This window comes from Eleutherodactylus coqui, chromosome 1 (genome assembly GCF_035609145.1).
Source record: "Eleutherodactylus coqui strain aEleCoq1 chromosome 1, aEleCoq1.hap1, whole genome shotgun sequence".
Lineage (NCBI taxonomy): Eukaryota > Metazoa > Chordata > Amphibia > Anura > Eleutherodactylidae > Eleutherodactylus > Eleutherodactylus coqui.
Window position 1 is genome coordinate 496,306,385 of NC_089837.1, and position 26,573 is coordinate 496,332,957.

Below are 26,573 nucleotides of genomic sequence, written 5' to 3' on the forward strand. Positions count from 1 at the left end.
AGTACCTTTGTACTGCAATGCATTATCGCTCACAATGGCGATCCCAGGCCATAGCAGCCTCGGACCCCAGTTACGTCACAGAGGGAGCGTGTTTTCTCTCTGTGAGCCCTTTACATCCTGCGATGCACATTGATCATGACATGCATGAGGTTAAGAGCGGGGATCAGTTTTCTCATCGATCCTCGGTGTTGCAGTAGTCAGTCACAGCCGGTTCATGCTGTGGGATGGCGTAAGTTTACATCCTGTTGTGTTAACTAAAACTCTGCCAGGATGTAAACCTGTCTTGTGGCATTAAGGGGTTAAAGCAGTGTGTACTGGTTGACCCCTTTTTTAGAGCCCCTGGCCCTTTCAGAATTGGAGCTTCCCTGTTTGGAAATTCTCCCCGTGACCCCGGAGTGCGGCATAAACTCACGTGACAAGTTTGCCATGGATCAATTTCAGTGTGAATCCACATTAGATGGGAAAATCCAGTGATCTGAGCCACTTCCTTCGAGGCCGGTCATCGGAGGTAGGCTAACCAAACCAGGATTTCACTGCCAACCTTGTGGGGTGTAGAGAGTATACAGAGAATGGTGTGACTGAGGAAAAACATGCAGTGAAAGAGGATCCTGAAGATGGAAACAACTTGTCGCTGGAAGGGGTCAGAGGAGGATGTCAGGAATCATTCTGATAAACAGCCAATGCATAGCTAAGAGCAGCTGAATACAACGCTGCTGCTCCAACTAGCGTATCCAAATGTACAACTCATTGTTCCTTAGCACAGATGGGTTATAACAGCAGATGACCAGCTCCAGCGACATTGTGTCCAAATGCAACAGAAAGGCAAAACTCCAGTGGGGCAAACAGTGAAAAAAAAATGGTATCACTGAGCAGCGGAAAAACCTCTTGTCAGATTTCTGTTGCACCATACTGTTGGAAGGTTAGAATTTGGCACAAGCAGCATGAATCAATGACCCCTTCCTGTCAGCTGGTCAGAACATGTCAGCGCCTCCACCTGATCTGCAGCAACTACAAGAAGTTTTCTGTCCACAGGGGCCGATATTCCTGCAGAACGATTTCAGCACCCAGAGGAATTTATGCCAGAACAAATTGGTGCGGTTCTGAAGGTCAAAGGAGGTCCAACTCACTACTAGATGGGTGTCTATAATAAATGTGGCCATTCAGTGCAGTAGCATGTTCTGTTTCCATAATGCCACATCTTGGCATAGATACATACTTTGTCCATTTAGAGCAAAACCATGTTGGCATACTGAGCCAAACAATGCTCACGCCATGCTAAACAGCGCTCAGAGAGTGTCATACCATGCCAACACAGCTCCAAACATTGTGCAATGCCCTGCTCCAAGAATACAAGACATTCCCTAGAACAACTTGGATTTAAGACATGAGAATCATGGGACCCAATGAGCCAGAAGAAGTTGCACACCCTCATTATACCCTCTATTTTTAAGTGCAATGTGGCTGACAAGGCGCAAAAGGTTGGGGACTTCTATAGAATGTTCATATTCTACAGTGCTGCTCAGCCCCCGTCTCCATGGGGGGCTCACAATCTACATTTACCTATTAGTATGTTTTTGGAGTGTGGGAGGAAATCGGAGTACGCAGAAGAAACCCACACAAACACGGGAAGAACATGCGCTTGTGCTAACCACTGAGACACGGTGCTGCCCCCATGTTATGTTAATGTGAAGCCAAATTTGACAGTATTTTGCACAAGAAATTGCAAAATGTGATTGCCCTGGGTTACAGTATCTTCTCCATGCAGTTGTATTAAATGTTCATATTCTTTCAAATAGCCTTCAAAGCCAAACAGGCATGAGATTTGATGATGTCCAGGCAGACTTCGGAGGACTACTACTCCTCTCTATAATACTTACTGAATATAATGACACTTTACATCATTTTAGACGAGACCTACTCAATAGCTATTACATTAGAAAGCATTGGATCTAGGAAGTACATAGAGATAATTACATCTAACATGCAGGAAACGGGAAGTGTCATAGCCACCAACGGAACAATATGTATGCCTCTGTATGGTAATCTGGAGCAGTCAGTGACTTTATAGTGTTCCCCTTGTTTAAAAGGGTTGTTTGCTGTAGAAAACGTTTTAAAGTAACCGATGGAGAATTATGGGTTAATAAAGGGGGTTCAGCATTCAGGACCCTTATCTATTAGGCAGAGTGCATAGCTGCTCAGAAGAACCCATTAGTGCATTAATATGAATGGGAACTGTGCAATACTTCATTCTCCCTGCGGGGGTGCTGCAGGGAGACTGAACACTTGTAAGGGGGTTTCTTCTGTTTTATAGTTTTTTTATAGTGTTCGTTTATTGATGTATGTGGCTTCAGTGGGAAGGCCACGGAAAGTGGTGAGTCAATGCATCTACGCTGTTCTGTGAGGAGCTAGAAATGCTCTCAGAGAGAGCCTGTGGTGCGCAATTCTCATCTGGAAGAAAGAATACGGCAAAAGGTGACATCCCAGAGGGATAGCTACCTCTTTGTTCCTCTTCCGTTCTTGTTTGCGCTTGTTTATTACGCAATTCTAACACACAAATGTGATTGGAACTGTGTAAGGTAATATAATTGATTATCACATGGGCGTACAGCCCACACATAATACGTGGTAATTATACGCTCATGTGAGCCCGGCCTAAAGGCTAACAAAAAGAGATGATGTTACAGCAAGCTTTCGAACTTACCCTGTTTCCCCAAAAATAGGACCTAGAGGCTTGACATATAAGTTATGCTACATAAAAAAAGGATAAATTACCTAGCAGGCTCAGTCCAGGTCCCTCCCGCTGCTCTCCAGAGGTTCAGCGATGTTTGGTTCCCACAGTCCTCAGCCGCTTGTACAACATCACTTCCTGGTTACGGGATTCATAAATGCCACCTCCAAGAAAAGAGATGGCTCTGATTGGTTCATCTAGCGCTGCTCAACCAACCAATGCGATGGCTATGATTGACCGCATCTCAGCCAATTCATAAATGCCGCCTCTACAACGTGATGGCTGTTGATTGGTTCTTTCACCACTGCTCAGCCAATCACAGCAGCGGTGGGTAAACCAATCGCAGCCATCACATTGGTTTATCCAGCATTGCATCGATTGGCTGAGCAGCGGTCGAAGAACCAATCATAGCCATCGCTTCCTAGAGGCGAGATTTATGAGTCCCAAAACCAGGAAGTGATGTGTGAGCGGTCGAGGACTTCAGGAAGCGCATCGGAGCTGTGGAGAGCAGCGGGAGGGACGTGGACCGAGCGTGCTAGGTAAGTAAAATAAGATCTCCCCCAAAAATAAGACCCCATACCTCTTTGTGGCAAAAATTAACATAAGACATTATTTTCAGGGAAACGGATAGTTAGTGTTCTTTATCAGGCCTGACAAAGAACCCGAACTAGGTTTGAAAGCTTGCTGTAACATTATCTCTATTTGGTAGCAATTAAAAAGTATTATATCTACAAGATTACTTAGTTTCTCTTATGGCTACTTGACTGTAATTCACACCCGATTTCACACTGCCCACCATGGAAATCCCCAGTGATGCGAGGCATTTTCATGGTATGGGGGCACTGTACTGGGGGTATTGTGGCAGGCATTTAAGCAGGCTGTGTTGTGGGTGTACAGTGGCAGGTGCTGTTGCATATAAAAAAGGCACAAGTGAAAAGTAATGTTCTGGAGAAACTGCAGCAGGTTGCCCTACAGCAGCACAGGCACTGTTGCAGGCTGTTTAACAGGGGTACCTTACCATGATATGTTGTATGCTGGCAGGTGGTAAGCCATGTTATGGGTGCACATTGTCACCTGAAAAGGGAGCCAGAGAACAATTGTGTTATGGGGGCACTCTGGTAGGTTGTGCTACAGAAGGAGCAATGTGATAGGTACTCTGGCAGGCTGCCTACCAGGGGCGCTCTGAATGCTTGGTTCTGAGGCTGTATTTATGTGCCAGGATTGGTTCTGGGGCTGTATGTATGTTATGAGCTTAGTTCTAGGGCTATAGTTACGAGCTTGGTTCTGGGGCTGCATTTATGATATGAGCTTGGTTCTGGGGTTGTATTTATATATTGAGCTTAGTTCTTTGGCTGTATTTATGTTATGAGTTTCTTTCTGGTGCTGTATTTATGTTCTGAGATTAGGTCTGGGACTGTATTTCTGATATGAGCTAGGTTGTGGGCTGTATTTATCATATGAGTTTGGTTCTGGGATTGAATTGTTGTTATGAGCTTGGTTCTGCACTGTAGTTATATACTGAACTTGGTTCTGGGGCTGTATATAATAAATTTGATTCTGGGGCTGTATTAATGATATTGGTTGTGGTACTGTTTTTATGTACTGAGCCTGATTCTGGAGTTGTATTTATGTATGAGCTTGCTTTTAGTGCTGTATTTTTATGTTATGAAATTGGTTTCGGCACTGTGTTTATGAGCTTGGTTCTGGGGTTAAATTTATGACATGAGCTTGATTCTGTAGTTGGATTTATGTAAAGAGCTTGGTTTTGGGGCTGTATTTATCATTTGAGTTTAGTTCTGGGACTGCATTTTGAACTGAGCTTGGTGCTAGGGTAGTATTTATGTTATGAGCTTGGTTCTGGGCTTCTATTTGTGATATGAACTTGGTTCTGGTACTGTATTTATGTATTAGCTTGGCTCTAGTGTTGTATTTTTATGAGTTTGGTTCTGATTCTGTATTGATGTTATGAGATTGGTTTTTAAGGCTGTATTTACATATGGAGCTTGGTTCTGGGGCTGTATGTATGTACTAAGCTTGGTTCTGGGGCAGCATTTATGTACTGAGCTTGACACTAGGGATGTATTTATGTTATGAGCTTGGTTCTGGTGCTGTGTTTATGTACTGAGCTTTGGTGTGGAGTTGCAGTTATGTTAAAAGTTCAGTTCTGGGGCTCTATTCATGATATGAGCTTGGTTTAGTACTGTATTTATGTTAGGAACTTAGTTCAGAGGCTGTATTAAGGTACTGAGCTTGGTCCTAGGGCTGCATTAATGTTATGAACTTTGTTCTGGTGTTGTATTTATATACTGACTTTGGTTCTGGTATTGTTTTTATGATACGAGTTTGATTCTGGTGCTTTATTTATGTATTGAGCTTGGTACTGGAGTTGTATTTATGTTATGAGCTTGATTCTAGTACTGTATTTTTATGTTATGAGCTTGATTCTGGGGCTGCATTTATGTACTGAGCTTGGTTCTGTGACTGTATTTATGTTATGAGCTTCTTTCTGGTGCTGTATTGATGTCCTGAGAAGGGTTCTAGGGCTGTATTTATATACAACGTTCTCAGATTTTATTTATGTTTTGAGCTCTGTTTTGTATTATATTTATGTACTGAGCTTGGTTCTGGTGTTGAATTGATATACGGAGCTTGCTTCTGGGTCTGTATATAGGATATGCGCTTTTTTCTGGGGCTGTATGTATGTACGTTTGGTTCTGGGGCTTTATTTATGATATGAGCTTGGTTCTGATACTGTATTTATGTACTGAGCTTGGTTGTAGAGGTGAATTTATGTTATCAGCTTGGTTCTGGTATTGCATTTATGTATGAGCTTGCTTTCGGTACCATATGTATTCACTGAGCTGTTCTGGTGTGAGTATGCTATTATCTTGCTGCTTTCTGCATAAGCAAAATACAGACACACTGCTTATCACTTCAATATACAGTATAAATTTATTCTTTCTGGGACACCAAAAATAATTCTGCACAGGGTGCCATCTAACGTAAGGCCAGCACTGGGCACAAGTAAGCAATTCATTGTGATGTGCCTCCCGTGTGGCAGATACCCGTCCCTCCTTTTGAAGTCCAGTAGTTGAGAGACTTAGTGAATAACCCCCAATCTATCTGGGACTCTGCTCATCTAGTGCCAGGCCGCTGGCGGACAGATGCATGTATTTGCAGCCCATGACTATCTGCTGTAGAAGTGCTGGCCTTCCCTGTCTACAGATATCTTTGTAGTGCAGCCAGCAGAACCATAAATCAATAACTGGGCATGAGCTGTAAACAGCCCCGCTGCATTTGCTATGTGTGTTCCTGTTTCTTTTAAAGGACGTGCCTACGAAAACTGGTTGAACCAGCATCTCAGTGACTGCAGCCTCGCAGCAACAGATATAAGGAGCAGCGAGGAGTAAGGTGATGTGCATAGCACAGGTGCTGCGTACACACAGGGGGGCTGCATTCTTCTCCTCCCCTCCATCCATGAAGAAGGAATAGCATCATCCATCCTCCTCATCATCACCATCATGTGTTACTGCCACGCCAGATACAAAGGAACCTGACATGTGCCCGCACCATCTCTCCCATGAAGAACCTCAAAGGCTGGAGCCCAGTCAGAGCATCTGTAGCGTTCTTCACATTATGTCTCATTCATCAGGTCCATCAAAGTAAGTGCCAATTTATACGCCGGTCTACAGGGATGCTACCCATTTGTGGAACCACAAGTGCCAGCACTTCCCGCAGTGTGCACTAGTACTTATAGTCTCACAGCAACACAAAGGCCACATGTTGCCTATTTCTGCAACCGCTCAGTCCAATTATGTCGATAACGATGTAGCAGAGCTGGGTTTGCCGGGTGTAACAGATTTGGGACAACTCATAGTGATATAAGAGTTACGGTAAGCATGCTATAGGATAACGAAAGGCAACAGCAAATTCGACTCTACTGGTGCCGATCCCAATATGCATGCAGAATTGCCATATCATATAGTAATCAGTGAGTGCCAAAATCCTGTGCATGCCCCTTTAAGGCATTTTTTTTCTTTTAGGCATTGGCTGATATTATGTATCATATTAATTGCTACAGTGATCAGTAATCGCCATGTCAATTGAATCAATCCGATCAATATGATCTCTATAACTGTGACATGTTAGTTCATCCCAGTGACCGACGTCGCTATAATTCATTATCTCAACATCCGTCTGATTGTAACATCTGTTGCTGGGTAAATTTAGCATGGACAACCTAACGCTCGGTCCATTGTCTGAAGGAATCCTTTGAAAGATCTTTAATGGATGCTACATGTTGCATGCACAGGGATGCAGAATATGCCGGCTCATGGTGCAGATAGTCTCATGCCTTCAGTCAATGAGCCTTTCATAGATGATATGCAGTCTGGCTTATATAAACTGAGAATATGAGCCAGATATTTATCGTATGTATTACGGGATAGCAATCCATTCATGCCTATGGATGCATATACACATATAGCAATGCTGAGCTGGAGTGGTCATTTAAAGGGCTGGTCCATGACTATGGCCATAATAGACTACTGACATAGTCATGCTCATAATAGAATGAAAAATAGGACAGTAGGCTGAACTGGATGGACATATGTCTTTTTTCAGCCGTATTCACTATTTTGGTATGTTATTACATGGCCACCCATACATTTGAATTGGAAGCATGTAATATTACATTTCACCTGTAGTGGCCACTGCAGTAACGGCACTGATAATAACCGCTGATGATCAAGCGATCAAAGCCATATCGACTGCATACTAAGAAGGGGTTGACTGGATAATAAATAACTTCTGAACGATTGTCTGCTTACTGTGAATGGAGGCGACGGGTGGAGAACGCTCCCTGAACGGCTCCACCTCCATGTCGGCAGCGGTTTCAGCGATGCCAACAATACTCGCTCCTGTGTAATAGCGCAGGAGGAAGTATCCCTGGGATGAGTGGCGGGCATTGTTTGCCCGACAGCTTGTCCGATGTATACGGTCTATTATAGCCAACACCAGAGGGCGCTCACTACACACAGGGCTTATACAGCTCCCATTAAACTCAATACCAGATACATAAATCGCTATGACATGAGATCCACCTAAAGGGGATAATTATCATTAAAAAGGGAGGTGTAATCAGAGAATGGCCTCTTATATAAACCAAGTTTTCATGTCAAAGATGTTTTTAAGAATTTTTGGAAATTTTTCTTAAATGACCAATGTCACTTAATAAGGTCAATCTATATTCTAAAACAATATCCTGCAGTTCTCACACTGACCACTAATGCCCCATTTACATGGGACAACTGTTGGCTAAACGATAATCATCTGGTGTAAATAGCCGGTGTAAGTGTAATAATTATCTTCCTGTTCTGTAGAGAAATCTTTTCAGCTGTCATCTCATTGTCATCTTAGGCAATGAAAGGTAATATCTATATATAGATAACACAGGAGCCACCAGTAACAATAGGTGATGATCACAGCGTACCTCCTCCCCTCCCTGCACACTGATCACTAAGCCTAATAATAGTTTGACACTTCTTGTTTTGTAGAGAGAACTTCTCAGCAGTCTTATTAAAAGCATGATTACAATGAAAAGTAACACCTATTTATAGATAACACAGAATCTACCATAGATTATGGTCACAGCTCACCTCCTCTGCCTTCCTGCACAATGACCTCTGCATGGCTCAGAGCATGTCTAGAACAATCTCTCGAGGAAGTCAATGAAAAATAGAAGATGTTTTACTTTCTGGGCTTAATTAGTAAAAATATATATATACATTCCATTTAATGGGTAAGTCCCATGTATTTAAAGGAGTTTTCACAACTTCACAGGGGCAGAAAAGTAGATGCAGTAGAGGGAAAAAAGCAGTAGTGACATCTAAAATGTCTCACCTCTCCAGCTCTGCCACTTCAGTCTAGTCCTGAAAGGTCCTGCAGCAGTCACGCACCATTCATCTCTCATGTGGCTACTGAAGCACTGACTTCAGTGGTTACATGCTGTTCATGTAGATGTGACTGGTACGGCCAGGGACTGACTGCAGCAGTCATGTGAACGGTCAGTGGCACATGACCCCTGCATGAGCTTCTGCCACTGGTCAGACCGGAATGTCAGTCCTGGAGCAGCGGGACATTTCAAAGGTGGGTACTGTTTTTTTTCTTTCGGCCACTTATATGTCCCCTGTGAAATTTGAAAAAAATCTGAGAAAACCCTTCCAGTGTCATTAATTATATGTAAGTCTGCAGAGAAGTTTTTCTTAAATGTCATAGCTGTTTCTTTTTTTAGTTTTGAAAACTTTCCAGTGGTGGCCATATTGGAAACCTTTCCCATATACAAACAATGCAACAAGGAGCTTTGTGACAACTGCATAGAATGGGAGTTATAGTGACCCTTTAGTTTCAGGTCAAAAGTCTGACCCAGGACTAAGGAGTTGAGGGGTATCTTACCTGTGCTTTACCTACTCTTCCTGGCCCATTCGTTCTGCTGGTTCAGTGCTTAGTTTTCAGGCGGCTATTTTCTAACAATCTTATAGACACTGTGAACTGCTCTGTGATTGGCCAGTACTGATCATTGGAACAGCACTGGCCAATAACAGAGCAGCTACAGTGCATTAGTAGTCCTAACACTACCAATGTACTAGGGATGTTCTGGTAGCCTAAAATGGTGATGGTCATCTTGGTCGCCTAAAGGCATGGAACCGATGGAAGGAAGGTCCAGGAAGAGAAGATGAAGTACCGGTAAAATACCCCTCCACCCTACGGTACCAGAATAGAATTTTGTCCTGAAATTGGAGGGTCGCTATTATGGAAGAGTAATGTCTCCAGGAAGTGATTAAGTGCAGTCCCTGCCCCAAAGAAGGTGGGGCCTTCTCTCTGTATACAGTATTACTATCCTACTTTAGAGGTGTCATTAACTCACCCACCCACTAATGATAATGAGATGGCTCTGTTCATTCTCACCCAGTCTATACCACTAAGCTAACAAGTGTGCTACAGAAAACACGCAGGTGTCAGCCTTTCATGACTTCTAATGACCAGTGTGAAAACTGCAATATTTCAATAATTATTTTTTGTAGATAATCAAAAATAAAACAAAACAGCCCTAAAAGGTAAAAATGGCTTATAATCTACACCTGCTTTTAAATTATATATAATTTACTGTACAGACCTGGTTCTAATTTAGGGGTCCATTCACACCAAACGATCTATCGCTTGATCGAGCGAACGATAGCAGAGTTCGCTTCTGCAGTCTGTTACACAGGCAGAAACATCGTTGGTTCATTCACTGTACAAGGCTGGATTCACACGAACGTATATCTGCTCGGTTTTCACACCGAGCCGATATACGTCATCCTCATCTGCAAGGGGGGGAGGATGGAAGAGCCAGGAGCAGGAACTGAGCTCCAGCCCCCTCTCTGCCTCCTCTCCGCCCCTCTGCACTATTTGCAATGGGGAGAGGCGGGGTGGGGCTAATTCGCGGCACTTAGCCCCGCCCCGCCTCCTTTCATTGCAAATAGTGCAGAGGGGCGGAGAGGGGGTGGGGAGGAGGCAGAGAGGGGGCGGGAGCTCAGTTCCTGCTCCTGGCTCTTCCATCCCCCCCCCCTGCAGATGAGGACGACGTATATCGGCTCTGCGTGAAAACCGAACCGATATACGTTCATGTGAATGCACACTTAATGAATGAGAAAGACTGAGTGCTTTTTAAACCAAACGATTAGTTAACGAGCCAACGATGAGTTATCTGCTTGTGTAAAACGAACAAAAAGCGAATGAGTCAATCATTGGCTGTGTTTACACTGAATCATTTGATGATTGGAACAATTTTTGAGCAAAATCGTTTCATTTAAAAAAGACCTTTACTGGTGGCTTTTTAGAGGCGATAGGTTGACCACGTGAATATCAAAACAATTTTCTTAAAGGGATTGTTCCACACAGAGAACCTATCGATTATCCACTGGATACATTATGTCTGATTTCTGCTGTTTTGAACTCTGGAACCTCTACTGATCATGAGATCTGGTCCCGAGGTCCCAGCAGTTGGATACCAACAGATTAGACACTTATCACCCAATCCTACAGATAGGATCCTACATGCTGATAGGTGTTACATTTGTTTTGCCGGACAATCCGTTTAACCCATTAGTGATGACCAATACACTTTTTTACTGACCTCAGTATTGAGCTTTTAATTTGCACATGTCTTTTTTTAAGGCAGCAGCTTAGCTGATTACTGACAGCCGGGCTCCTGCTCTAACCACCAAATGTGGTGAAACCTCAGATCCTGGCAGTTTAACTCCTTACATGCCACAATCTATTAGGCCCCGCCTCCTGCAGAGTCGAATAGGCTGCTGTCAAAGGCTTAGTAGAATGCACTACATAAGTAATGCAGTGTACTATCCTAACAATAGAACTATCAGATCTTCAAGTCCCCTGGAGGGACTGAGAAATACCATTAAAAAAAAGTTGCATAAAGTTTAATTTAAAGAATGAAAATCCAGTTTATTAAATGTATTTTTTTCCCCACAAAAGCCCTTTTTTAAATGGATAAAATACCAAAATAATAGGTATTACAGTGTTTGTAATGACCCAGACAATATAATATAATATAAAAATAATTTTAAATACGAACGTCAGAATTGCTATTTTCCAAAAAATCATATGTACCTCAAACTGATGCCAGCAAAATCGACAGTTCTTCCCGCTAAAAAACAAGCCCTCGCAGAGCTCCCTTGCCAGGAAAATACAAATGTTACGGATCTTAAAATGCAGCGTTGCAGAATTAATTGTTTTTCTTTAAAATGATGTTTTTATGATACAAAATTAGTAAAAATTAAAAAAAACAATATAAACTTGGCAGTAATCGTGCTGATCCACATAAGAAAGTTATCATGTTATTTTTACGGAATGGTAAAAGCTGTAAAATCAAAACCCTGGAAAGAATGACGGATTTTCTGGACACGTTTTCCATCTCCACCTTAAAAAATGTGCTAAAAGTTCTACAACACATTACATGTGCACACGAGGGGTGCCATAAAAACATACAACTTGTCTCCCCAAAAAACGTGTCCCTGAGGGTGGATTCAGACGACTGTATATCAGCTGGGTTTTCACACCGAGCCGATATACGGTGTCCTCATCTGCAGGGAGGGGGGGATGGAAGAGCCAGGAGCAGGAACTGAGCTCCCGCCCCCTCTCCGAGGCAGGGTGGGGCTAAATTCCAAGAATTAGCCCCACCCCGTCCAACCTCTCCTCATTGCAAATAGTGCAAAGGGGCAGAGAGGAGACAGAGAGGGGGCGGGAGCTCAGAGCACTGCTCCTGGCTCTTCCCGCCTCCCCCCCTGCAGAGAGAGACGAAGCATATCGGCTGGGCGTGAAAACCCAGCCGATATACGCTCGTCTGAATCCAGCCTAAAGCCCACATGCAGCTATGTCAACAAGTTATGGCAAGGACAAGATGACAATCAGGTGGTCCTTAAAATTAAAAAATAGGTTTGTCACTATGAAGTTAAACATTGCAATGTAAGAATTTCTTGCAGCAAAGACCATGCTGGTGGAAACCAACTGAATGAGGTCTTGGTCCGTACTGTAATACAGGAACAGTAAAACCTAGTAATAACAATATACTGTGTATAGTCATTGCACGTTCATCCAGTATTAATCCCTGAAAGTCAACAAGTGTGTTATCTCTGATCACCTCCTGTGTATCTAGCCTGGGTGGGGACAGCACTGGGAAATGCCCACACCTCTCACATCCTGTTCATGCTCCACTATGGCTACACCTCCCGATAAAGCTGGGATGGGCAATGCCTTTGTTTTCCAGTAGAGGCATAAATGCGATTCCAGGAAGAGATCGCAGTCCAGGAAGATAGGCGATGGTCCGGCTGACAAACATTTGCAGTTTGAATCAGAAGAAAAACTTGTGTGGATTGGCTTAAACTTTGCTCTAAGCCGGTGGATGCATGCACAATTGCGTGCACTTTAGCACAACTTTTTAGCTCCCTAAACAAGCCTTTTTTGTGCGTGTGTTGGCGTAGTTTACTAGACTTTTTCTGCCAGCAGGGCATGTCTTTTTGTGCGTGGGACACAAATACATACTGATTGAAATGACTAATTAGTCTTAATGAGTTCTAGTTGTGTTCTTTTTCCAGCTCTTAGCCTATTGCACGTGCAATGGGGACCTTTGATGCGCAAATACACCAAAAGATAGGACATGCTCAATCCTTTTTTGTGGGCCAAAATACGGAAATGTGAACAATCACGTTGACCTCAATGGACTCTTCTCTGTGTTTTGCACATAAGTTTTGCACGTGCAAATATGACCGTATGAAGCCAGCCTAAGGGAGTGCTCAAACAGCAGGCTGAGTAATTACATCAGGGGGTCCCATCATAGGCGCAGAAAACAGCACTGTGACGGAACCCCAGAACAGAACCAAAAGGAACCATTCACTTGCATTGTAAAATGGATACCATATTGGTGTCCGTTTTACAAGGGTTCCGGTTGTTACGTTATATACGGAGTACAGAATATTGTATACACTATTCTATACTCCCAAATATAAGAGGAACTTAATGGGCTTGTAGCACTATGTATTACGTGCATGCGTAATATGCAGCAAACGTGCACCCATGTGAGTGATCCTTTCACACGGGACAGAATAGGCCGTATGACGCACCACAAGCTGCGGTAAATCTCACCCCTGCAGATTTTGATGCGGAATTGAACATGGCCTAAAACCTGCCTGAATCAATACTAACGGTGCCGAACATTCACGTTATAATGGCTGTTTTGCTTTTAGGCCATAGGCCCCAATGGCTACGGTGGTCACGGGCCTAGGTCGAGTCTCGATAACAACAGTATGTGTCACTTATAATCGGCCAGAGACCAGTCACACTCTAATGCTTCAAGGGTCTGGGCCGTAGGTTGATGACCTGTAGTGGCCTGAAGTACATATATCTGGTCCCTCCATAACAGTCATACGTCATGTCTTTGTGGATGCACTGTGCAAATTGTCTTTAGTTATGTGTATTGCACAGCTGCAGCATGTAAGAGGTTAATGTCTGTGAATGTCTGGGATATGTCTGAAAATTGTAACCAATTGTCTTGTCATGTGCGTCTGTAACGTATAAATAGGAGTGTAAGGGGAGAGTGAGAAGGTTCCATTTTCTTCAACGGTAGTGTGTGGAGGGAGAGTGCCGGACGCACGGTGGTACCTTCAACCCTCATGTGGTGAAGGATGGAAGAGGAAGAGTGGTTCCCGGATAACTTAACCCCAGGACCCCTATCCTAGGAGAGAAAGAGAGAAGGAGCCCGTTGTGCAGTGTCCAGACACCTGTCTGCAAGTGAGTGTCAGTGGAGTGTTGTGTCCGCCTCCGGTGTGCGTGTCCAGGAGCGGAGTCAAACAGATAACTTAGACTGTAGGCCCGGTGTCATCCTATGTCCCGGAGTGTGTGCGTCCAGGAGTGGAGTCGTACAGATAACTAGGAATGTAGGCTCAGTGTCATCCTGTGTCCCAGAGTGTGTGTGTCCAGGAGCTGAGTCATACAGATAATCTAGACTGTGGGTCCGGTGTCATCCTATGTCCCGGAGTGTGTGAGTCCCGGAGTGGAGTCATACAGATAACTAGGACTGTTGCCCCGGTGTCATCCTGTGTTCCGGAGTGTGTTCGTCCAGGAGTGGAGTCATACAGATAACTTAGACTGTAGGCCCGGTGTCATCCTGTGTCCCGGAGTGTGTGTGTCCAGGAGCGGAGTCATACAGATAACTTAGACTGTAGCCCGGTTTCATCCTGTGTTCTCCTCCCTGACCTCTGTAACCTGTTTTTCCTGCACTGGTGTGTGAAGTTATAATCTCTGAAAGTAAAGTTCCAGTCTCTGACCGTTCCCAGTGACTGAAGTTGTGAAATATCTGTGTATGGACTTTCTTACTATTCCTGTCGGACATCCTGCGGAGTAAGGAACAGTGGCGTCACTCGTGACATCTTCATTCAAGCCCACTACACCATTTATTCAGGTAACTGCTGTCCTAGAGCTGCCTGGAAGAGGCCTAGCGGTGCCTTGGGCAGGGATGACGTGTCCCTCAACGGACGAGTTTGATGGTGCCACCGTGACAACCCTAACAACTACCCCCGTCATGTCCTCAGTAGTGTGCCTTGTGTCTTGGTCACTGCTGACCCTCCAGGCCGTTCCACGGCGCTGGTACATTTACCCGACAGGACGCTTTTTCACCACAGTTTTCTTATATCGCCAACTAACTACCTCGTGCGAGCACGGACTTCTATATATATCACTAAGGACTTCACAGCCATGCAACCTTGACACATGACCACCGGAGCCTACTATATTAGTGGTCCCAGTAGTAATAGTGACCCACCATAGTGGCCTCAATAGTAATAGTGGCCCCATTAGTAATAGTGACCCACCATAGTGGCCCCAATAGTAATGGTGACCCCAGTAGTAATTGTGCCCCCCCATAATGGACCAGCAGGAAGTGTCCCCTATATTGGTAGTCTCAGTAGTAATAGTGCCCCCCCGTAATGGCCCCAGTAGTAGTGCTCACCCCAGTGGCTTAGTAGTAATTATGCCCACCATTGTGGCTACAATAGTAATAGTGGTCCCATAGTAGCTCCAGTAATAATAGTGACTCCCATAATTGCCCCAGTTGTAATAGTGACCCACATAGTGGCACCAGTAGTAATAGTTTCCCTATAGTGGTCTCAGTAGTAATAGTAGTCCCATAGTGGCCCCAATAGTAATAGTGCCCGCCATAATGGCCTCAGTAGTAAGTGTCCCCTGTATTGGTGGCCCTAATAGTAATAGTGCACCCCATTGTGGCTCCAATATTAATAGTGTCCCCTATATTGGCCCCAGTAGTAATAAATGACACCCATAGTAGTTCCAGTAGTAATAGTCTCCTCCATTATGGCTCCAATATTAATCGTGTCCCTTATATTGACCCCAGTAGTAATAAGTGACCCCCTATTCGCCTCTGGCAGGGCAGCATCCCTACAGGCATTCTACTCACCCAGCCTGCTGCTCTGTTGTGGGGGTGGCAGCCTCTGCTGAGCCTATATTTATTGTCAAGGGACCCCTCTAGTGGGGATTTCCAAAGCAGACAACTCCTTTAAAAATAGATGTGAAGGAATCTTTAACACCGTCACTGAGGACAGGTCAAGAACCTACATGTTTTTGGCGAGGTCTTTTCCAGACTCCTCAGAACCATTCCCTTTGCTTCGGCTGCCCTCACAACAGCGGGTCTTGCACTTAGCAGTGTTGGACTATCTCCACCCAATAATGTATCTCTCATTTCCTGCCAGGAAGCATCTGGATTTTAGTACATCAATTACTGACAGTAGACTCATAAATAAAACATTATCCTAAAATAATGGATTTCCCCGCTTCATTCATTTCATTTGTACGTCAGATTAAACAGAATACATTACAATGTGGTAAAAGACCTTCATGTCCTGCTGAAGTAGGTCACCTACTGCAATTTACACCCATGTAAGGTCTACCATTGGTTTGGCTTCACCCACCTAAATGGGTTGTACAAGATCTAAAGCTATTAGAGATGAGCGAACCTACTCAGCCACGCCCCTTTTCGCCCGAGCGTCGCGATTTTCGAGTACTTCTGTACTCGGGCGAAAAGATTCGGGGGGCGCCGTGGGTGAGTGGGGGGTTGCAGCGGGGAGTGGGGGGGAGAGGGAGAGGGCTCCCCCCTGTTCCCTGCTGCTACCCCCCACTCTGCCACGCCTCCCCCCGCCCCCCGGCGCCCCCCGAATCTTTTCACCCGAGTACGGAAGTACTCGAAAATCGCGGCGCTCGATCGAGTAATTACTCGAAACGAGTATATTCGCTCATCTCTAAAAGCTATCCACAGGATAGGAAGTAACTATATGATCTGTGGTCTTCCGACCACTGGAACCCCCACCGACCCCAAAAACGGTGGTCCCGCATGAAGGAGTGGAGGTCATACATGCACACTCCATTAATTTCAATGACAGTGCCATAAAATGCCAAATACATCGGCAATCCCTGGTGCTGTCATTAAAGGGGTGTTTCGGCGATGGGAATTTTTTTAGTTTTCCCGCATCCACTGGATGGGGGAAAACTGATAGATCGGTGAAGGTTCAATCGCTGGGACCCCCACTGATTCCCAATTTCACAGTTCATGATATACAGTTCCATTTCTGTAGTGTTAGTGGGGAATGGAGCTGCTGGTCGCACAGCACTATTTTTCTCAATGGCGCAGGCATATAGCCAAGTGCTGCACTAGGCTAGACTATCTGTCTGCCCTAGTGAAATGAATGGAGCAACATCACACCATTGATTTTAATGGGGCAGACAGACAGCGAGATGAGTACAGCGCTCGGCTATCTGCCTGCACCATTAAGAGCAATAGAGCTGCTGCTGTGCATATGTGACCAGCGGCTACATTCCCCAGCGACAAGTGGTTCCATTCCCCACTACACTATAGAAATGAAATAGTGTATCTTGAACTGTGAAATAAGGGGGACACAGATTCCCCATCTTAAGAATCAGTGAGTCCCCCAGGAGTTGGATCCCTTTAAAATGAATGGCAGTTTGAATGTGTGATCTCTGCTCCATTCATGCGGCGAATCAAGGACATTGTCCTATGGAAACCGTAATGGTGTACTTAATAAGAGAAACCAGAATAGTAATATTCATTATTGTTAGAATCTTTATTTCTATAGCGCCAATATATTCCGTGGCACTTTACAAATCAGTGGGTACATATAGAGACAAAGTCAGACATTACATAACAGTATAAGGGTGCGTGCACACGAGCGCATAAACGGTGCGTTTTTGCGACCAAACGTATATACGTGACCATCTGAGGCAATGGTTTTGAATGTATTCGTTCACATGGGCGATTTTACGGCGCGTAAAAACGGCAATTCGAAAAAAAACGGAACATATGCGACCGAAATACGCGCCAACGCATATTCGATCGCCGAAAAGACCGTTTGCAAAGTAGGAACAAACGAAAATACGCTTTCTAGCTCTGGTCGTGATCGGTGAAAAACGATCGCTCGGGCGATTATACGTTGCGCTCGTGCGAACGTAAATACGCCTACGCTCGTCTGCCCGCACCCTAAAACTAATCAAAGTGCTAACAACTACTTGAATGTGAATCCGTGTGTGCTGTGTGAGTAAAATGTGATTGTTCCCAACCAAGTAATCTTGTAGATATGATACCTTTTAATGTCTAACAAAAATACATGATGTTACAGCGAGCTTTCAAATTTCTCTGGGTTCTTCTTCAGGCTTAATTGGAATAGATCCGAAGAGGCATGCATATTTATACACACTTATGACACACATACTTATGACAAGGCAAATACATGGATGTGATTGGTTTGCACTTTAAATGAATACTGCAACAGAGACAGAAACATTTTTAACTAGGCACTGATAAGAGAGTGAAAGTTTTATGGTCCCTGAATTACTGTTGGGGGGAGGTCCAGCCGACCTCCCCCCAACATCTCCATTCCAGTGTCTGGCATCATAATAACCCCCAAACAGCATGCCCGCTGCCTTGGGGTCACACTTGACTCAGACCTCTCCTTCACCACCCACATCCAATTCCTGTCCTGAACATGCCACCTGCACCCCAGAAATATTGCTAAAATCCAGCCATTTTTCACCACGGACACACTCATTGTCGCCTTCAGCCATTCCTGACTCAACTACTGCAACTCACTGTTCATCGGCCTTCCCCACACCAGACTCTCCCTTCTCCAATCCATACTAAATGCGGCAGCTAGACTCCTCTTCCTATACAGCTGTTTCTCAGACTCCTCTGCACTATGACAGTCGCTGCACTATCTACCCATCCACTACAGAACTATATTCAAACTCATCACCCTCACCCACAAAGCTCTCCACGGTGCTGTACCACCATACATCGCCTGCCTCCTGTCTGTACATCAGCCAGCCTGATCAGCCAACACATTTAGTTTAAACGCCCCTCTTATTCGATCCTCACATGCTCGCCTCCAGGACCTCTCTAGAGCAGCACCGGTCCTCTGGAACGCACTGCCATAAAACATCCGGACAATCCCCGACGCACAGAACTTCAGCAGCACCTTAAAAACTCACCTCTTCAGGGAGGCTTACCAAACCTCCTGAACCAAGAACCTGGACAGATGCACAAAACACAGGACATGACCCTATTCACTCACACAGAACATGACTGTTTATACACCACATGTCTGGCCACCTTCACAGACATACAAAACATTTCACTGTTCACACCTACACACCAGGTAATGCATGCCACACAGAGCAGTGACCCCACTCAGAACTCTCATGCATACAGCTAGTAAACAATAGCTAGTCCAAGTTTCCTAACACCAAGGGGAAAGAGAGTCAGCCACCGCACTGACATACAGGGATCTGTGTCAGGAATCACCCATCTGACCATACATGACATCAGACATCTGGAGGCCGCACCTGTAACAGAAAAAGGGGAGAGGTGGTCCGCATAAGATGCAGGCAGGAACAACAGGTAGAAGAGAGAAACACTTCAGGCTAACACGCATAATACTCATTGTCAGTGGGAATAACACAGAATGAGTAAAGTGGGTAATATGACCAAGATCCTCTAATCAGAGAGGCTGGTATATATGAGCCGCAGACCAGTGGGGATTGGCTGGCTGGAGAAACTCCACACCCAGCCAGCTCAGTTATTCCTTACCCGTGAAGGTGTGCTCCTGCAACCTCATAGAACTACAGGTCCCAGCAGCGCAACCTAGCAGTCAGAATCTTTGGACAAGCCTTATAACAATGACTTGGAATTAAAAAACAAGCCAAAATACCATACATAGACAGCTGTTTTGAAGTGATTGCCTCTGCAGTAGCTTTCTGGCTTAGCTAGTGAGAGGCCTATGGATGTGGGTCAGGAAGGGTATCGTTTCTCCTTAAGGAGAGCACCTAGATGTGTGATGAGACATATGAGGCCATTCATGCTCTGCGGAGGTATTGTTTCATCTTCTTTATTTGTATATTTCCCAGAGGAGCATGGGTGGCCTCATAAGTCTCCTCACACACCTTCTACATGCTCTCCTTAAGGGGACAACAATGAGAAGTGAATTAATTCTCGCTCGTCGTTCAGATGGGGCATGGATTTACACTGAATGATAATTGTTCAGATTCCCACTGGATGCTGGAATCTAAACCATTTATTGGCCCGTGTACAAGGGCCTTTGCACAGAACGATTGTTATTCACCTCTCAACTTTCGTGATCACTAAATGAATTGCTGGGAGCATTTACATCATCTGAAATATCGTTCATTGAATAGTTAAGGGGTGTGAGGTTTTTTGGTGGGAATGTAATTGAAGTTTCGACCCCTCCCCAGCTCAGGCTGACTGGTTGTTGATTCCACCGACTCCACAAATATGTGTATGCTATCTTCAAATAAACACACTGACTTATGTTAATCACTGAGAGGCCACCCAGTGGACAATATGGTCGAGCTGACAGATTGCCTTTAAGCGGGAGGGGAAAAAAAAAAAAAAGATGTCTTCTCGTTGAAAGACAATACAGACGATAATTAATCAACCAGTCACTATTTTTAGGTATGTTGAAACAAACTGACTAGCAATTGATGAACAAATTATTTGTCACCTGGTAGTTGGCCATATTTACACGGAACAATTGTCGCTTACATTCGTTTAATCAAGTGACTATTCAGACAATAGTTGTCCTATATAGAGCTGCCCTTATTTGTTTGAGAACTTAACTCTTTGTGTTCAAGACTTCTCCTGCCTCCAATTTCTAGAGCAGCGAGTATCTGCAAGCTACCATTGGGTCTCTTTCTTTTTCTGTCACTCATTCACTAAGAGAGTCCTTCCACACTCACAGTCTTATGGCCCCCATACACATTAGGTAAAAGTAGACCAAACCTGCTGCCTTTTGGCGAAACTGGCCAACTATCGTATGTGTATGGGGGCCTCTTGGCTCTCCCAATACTGATGAAGTGGGAGAAGATGGATTGGGCATGTTGAATCTCAACATTCGACCCTTTTGAACTTCCTGGAGATAAGCTGCTGCTAGAACTGTCTGGCAGCAAGTTGCTCCCAGCTGCCCATGGAAAACAGTTGAACGCTTGACTGAACCGAATGTTCTTGTGTATGAGGGAATTAGGAGAAATAGCTGTTGGCTGAACGCTCATTCGGCTAACAGCTGTTCAAGGCACCTTTTGCTCGGAGAGTCCGAGATAACCCTCCTTCATTGTACAAAGACATCTCTGATGCACCATAAGTGTGTGATATGATCTGGTAAGAGTGATGCAAAGTTTGTGTCCATCATGGGTGAGTCAGAGAGATCGGATCCTTTGCCCTAATTATATACGGTAGCAGGGTCTATATTGAAAACATGCAAACGAGAGAATCTGCATCTAATATCACTTCATGGACATTTTCCCCTTTCCTTTCCAGATAAAGGAATCATACTCCTGGTCCAAGAACCCATCATAAATGCAACAGTGACCCAAAATGTCCTCCTGTCCGTTGACTACACAAGTAACGGAACCCCATCGATACAATGGCAGTACATGTCGAGCTGGAAGTCGCAGTGTATCATTGAGTGGAAGGTGAACTCGTACGTTAATATTTCCGCCAGTTATGCCGGTCGGGTTCACAAGTTTGAGAACGGTTCCATACAGCTTCAGAATGTGGAAGTGAGAGACACTGGTTTCTATATGATCACAGTGAGTGATGACTTTGGAAGTACCAAGCAGAGCACAATTATCCTCAATGTTCATGGTAGAAATTCTCTCCTCCTCTCTTGCCGTTTTCTTCCGCTAGGGTTGAGCTGCCACCGTTTTTTTTCATGACTTTTTCTCGTTTCAGAAATCCGCTATGAAGAGTTCTACTTTGTGGCTGTGTTCATTGCATTTCTAGCGGCAGGATCGGCTGTGTTAGTCTGCCTTATGTGGGTCTGCAACAAATGTATTAACATCTCCCAGAGGAGAAAGCAGCACCGGAGAGGTAACAAATTCCCCCAAATTTGCATTAGTAGATGTATTGACAAAGGCAATGAAGCAGTAACTATAGTGGCTGCAGGTGGTGGACCTGCACATGGGGTCCATGATCTGGGGGCCCAAAGAACCCTCTAAATCAAGACACAAGCATGTCTCATGTTAACATTTGAAAGGGTTTTTTCAGTACTCCTTAGGATAGGCTGAATATTTTTGTATTTTTGATCGGAGGGGGGACAATTTCCAGCACCCTCGATGATGAGTTTAGTGACAAGATCACATCGCTCCCCCTAATGCTACATGCCCTATATGATTTACTGAATCGTGCATATAGCTTGTGACTAGGGTGGTTTCACACCTGCGCCCAGGGTTCCGCTTTCCTGTTCTATTCCGGGAGCAGGAAAGAGGAATCCCCTGGCCAAATGGCTCCGCGTCTTATGATGGAACCAAACAGTGCCGAACGGACCTCATTGATTATAATGGGTTCCATTCGCTTTCCGCTCAGCTGCTCCGCTTTTAGCCACATGTCCCTATTGTGTTGAAAGTTATGGAAGCAATCACGTGTTAGAATATCACCTTTAGAGAAGTAAACTTTTATCATCTGTCTATAGGATAGGTGATAGAAGTCTGAACGGTGGCAGTCTCACTGCTGAGACCCCTGAGAATGGGGGTCCCATACCCCCTATTCTCTGCACCCCCTGGAAAAACATCAGATTGAAAGGAGCAGCAGTCGCACATGCGTGGCACAGCTCCATTCATTTCAATGGGCCTGACGAAAAATAGCCAAGTACAAGCACTTGGCTATCTCCGGTAGTCCCATTGAGAATGAATTGAGCAGCACCGCAAATGCGTGACCACCACCCACTCCATTCAATCTCCTTCTCATTGTGGGGGGTGCAGTGAGTAGGAGAGGGGGACATGGGACCCATATTCTCAGGATTGGTGGGGGTCTTAGCTGTGAGACCCCCACTGATCACACTATTATGACCTATCCTATTTTTGTACAACCCCTTTAGGATAAGCAAGACAGTATTGTCAGGGCTGTCCACAGAAATACCTCTCCAGGGGCAATAGAAATCCATCCAGCATTGTAGGAGGCGATGTGTGAGCTGCTTGTTCTAGCGCTAAAATATCCAAAGGGAATCAGTATAAGCCGAACTAGCATAGCAAACTGATGATTTCTGACTGTAAAGGATAAAAAGACAAATGTAGTTCTGGAAACAAAAAAGGCAGCTTTGTTATTATACAGAGTACTATGAATAAGGTTTTGTGCCAGCCGAAAGACATAGGGATACATTTTTTTTGTTTTCTGCGCACATTGGATTTCAAGGCATTTTTCAATAAAGGATTGATTTTCCGTCTGGGATTGGTGCTGGATCGATTTTACCGTTCATCACTTCCCATTCTCAGACCTGGCTCGGTGCTTCTGTTTCCTCGCGCCTACTTGGTGGATTAACAAGGACATTCTGTAACTTTCTCCATTGCTGAAGGCCGTACGGTGAAGCTATATTTTTTTCTTCGTATAATTTTAATTACAACCTGTGAATAACTGCATTGTTATGCTAATTCTTATGCTAATTCGTCTTAAATTGATTCCATTTGGTTGTTTTAGCGCTGAAACAAGTAACTTCACCACACATCCCCTTCTACAATGCTGGAAGGATCTGGAGAGGTATTACTGTGGGGGGCACTCAGTATATGGCCGACTTCACTCAAGCGTATTATGGTTGCATTTCTATGTCTGTAATATGGACGTGTAGCGGCCCGACTGTGGGGTTCACTGAAGCCTCCTGGATCCTAGGTATCATAGCCAGAGGCGTAACTTCAAGTTTCTGGGCCCCAATTCAAAACTTGTAACAGGGCCCCCAACTATAATGCTTTATTCACAGTACTAGGCTTAATATATCGAGAAGAGAGGCCTTATGGGCCCCTTAAGGCTCCTGGGCCCGGATGCAACTGCATTCCCTCCATCCCCTATAGTTACGCCATAGATCATAGGTACACAAGCCTGTATTACGGATGCATAAATGCGGCATTAATACCACAGGACGTAAGGTTCTGTCCTGGATGCGGGTACTTAATGCAGAAGTGAGCCCCGCCATCTCGCAGCAGAAGCCGGCTGAGACTGATACCCGGCCTCCTGCTGCAATAGCGGGGATCGTTGACAACATCGCGATCAATGTACATTGCGGCGGGCAAAGGGTTTATAGAGAAAGTGGGCTCCCTCTGTGACGTCACTGTCACCCGACAATGTAATCGTGGAGGGCCGATGGGATGCCATGCATTGATGTCTGGGCCTGCCATGGTCTGAAATTGCTATTGTAAGTGATAATGCATTGCAATACAAAAGTACTGTAAAGTATTACCATAGCAATCACAGCTTATATGATTCAAGCCCGCTACAGGGACATAAAAAATGTACTTTTTTTTCTTTTACACTGTTTTTATAAAAAACAAAAAAAACCTTTTTTTGCGTACTTTCCCATTTTTATAAAAAAATATTTTTGAAAAACCCACATATTTGGTATCATTGCATCTGTAATGACCTGTTTCATAAATCAAATTCACTATTTATCCTGCATGGCAAGGCAAAATGCTTATTTTATCCATTTTGTTTCTCAAAAAGACACCAGAAAATTGATCAAAAAGCCATATGTACCCCACAATGGTAGCAATAAAACTACAGCTCATCACGCAAAAAGCAAGCCCCCACAGAGCTGTGTGCATGAAAAGATGAAAAAAGTTATGGGACTCTGAATGCAACGATGTAAAAAAAAATAATTTCCTTTAAAAAAAAAGAGGTTTCTTTGTGCAAAAGTGTTAAAACCTAAAAAAAAATGATAATATTGCTATCGTCGTAATCGTACCAACCTGCAGAAAAAATGTATCATATCATTTATGCTGCATGATTAGCTCTGTACAAAAAACTATGGCAGAAATGATGTGATTCTTTTTTCGTTGCCCTCCAAAAAAAATGTACAAAAGTTTTACAATATATGTACACAAAAACCCGACGACAGCTCCTCACGCAAAAAACAAGCCCTCATACGGCCATGTCGAAGGAAGAATAAAAAAGTTTTGCTTTTTGACAAATGAATATGAAAATCCCTCAAAAATCATTTCGTCCTTTGGGCCATAATAGGCTGTGTAATTATAGGGTTAATACTCCCGTCTGAAAGCATCCTAAATAGAGATGAGCGAGTATACTAGCTAAGGCACATTACTCGAGCGAGTAGTGCCTTAGCCGAGTATCTCCCCGCTCGTCTCTAAAGATTCGGGGGCGGGGAGAGCGAGGAGGAACGGAGGGGAGCTCTCTCTCTCCCTCTCTACCCCCGGAACTCACCTGTCACCCGCGCCGGCCCCCGAATCTTTAGAGACTAGCGGGGAGATACTCGGCTAAGGCACTACTCGCTAGAGTAATGTGCCTTAGCGAGTATACTCACTCATCTCTAATCCTAAATTGTATAATTTGATCCTCCATAGGTGAAGTCATAATATCTCTCTTTATATGGCACCAACGTATACCATAAGTACTTTACAAATCAAGTCAGGTGATAGATTGGAGTGTAATAAGCTATAATAACTTTCTAACTTTGTTCCTTGCAGCAGAAGAGATTGAGCTACGTATAATTTCAGCCTAAAAGCTTCTTCGGCATGGACCACCTACCTCAAGCCACTACAGAGACTATTGTCCAGTGCGAGGTCATGTTTACCAGTCCCTGGGGGTGGGATGGGGGCATTGGATGCCATACACAAGGTTGGCATGACAGTGGATAAGTACGCACTGGATGAGGCCCTACCCAACCTGTTCTACAGTATTTGTCATTAATATTTGAAGGACTTTTCCATCTAATGGATCGGAGTTTCCGGCCGAGTGCATAGAGAGTGGTCAGTGCAAACTAGAGACCGCTATGCAGAATGTTATCAGTGATACAACCAGTCAGTTGAGATTCCTTTACTTTCTGGGGAAGACCCACTCATCAATGACCTGTTCCAACATGTATTATCCCCAGCTCTGCATGGTAATGACAGGGTCTACATGTACATTGATATTGTATTACTTTGCACTGTATGGAGCCTTTTGTTTACAGTCTTTGTTTAAGTTGTCACTTTCTTGGCATTGATGAATAACTGGAGTCGATGCTTGGATAAGTGTTATTGAATTGTGAATTGTGAGCGCTTGTAAAGATAATGCACTGTATAGATATATACGTTTTATAAATGTAACTGTGAAATAGATGTTTTCTGGTCTTCAATGTATGTACAAGCCATGGCTTTAAACCTTGGGTTGCCAACTTGTTGATCACGATCTACTGGTGAATGTCGGAGAGGTGCCAAGAAGATGACTGGGAGACTATCAGTTTAATCCTGACTGTAGCAGTGGTGGTGGACATCAGTTAATGTGATATGTTAAGGTACCTTGACACTGGGATGATATAGACCCGAATAATCACTGGAAGCAGCGATTTTGGGGTGTTTGTGGTCCCGTGTACCCATGGCTGCCGACAGGGTACTGAGTAAGAAATCACTCACTTATCAGGGTTTCTTGGTCTTTAGCAGGCTGAAAACCCAGCAACTATCAGGCATTTGTTCATCTATGAACGACTGCCTATGATCAGTAAATGGAGGTGGGCGGCTGAAGTGAACTCTAACCCCTTTGCCTCTATTCATTGAAGGACTTGCTGATCGGTGCTAAGACCCCCAACGATCTCGAGAATGGGACTCCCGTTTTCTCCGCAGTGAGGAGGAGTTTGAATGGAGTACAGGTTTTGCAAGCACCCTAGCGCTCCATTCACTTTCAATGTGCCTGGGGAGATACTCAAGTGGAATGTATCTC

At 44.4% G+C, this 26,573-nt stretch overlaps 1 protein-coding gene across 1 annotated transcript; it reads left to right on the forward strand.

Annotated features, from left to right (window-relative positions):
• Window positions 1-6,083: 6,083 nt before the first annotated feature.
• On the forward strand, window positions 6,084-25,958 carry VSTM5 (V-set and transmembrane domain containing 5). The gene is made up of 4 exons (XM_066594089.1): window positions 6,084-6,390; window positions 21,195-21,521; window positions 21,609-21,746; window positions 25,343-25,958. The coding sequence occupies exons 1-4, from the start codon at window positions 6,309-6,311 to the stop codon at window positions 25,375-25,377; spliced, it is 582 nt and encodes a 193-aa protein (XP_066450186.1). The 5' UTR covers window positions 6,084-6,308; the 3' UTR covers window positions 25,378-25,958.
• Window positions 25,959-26,573: the final 615 nt, after the last annotated feature.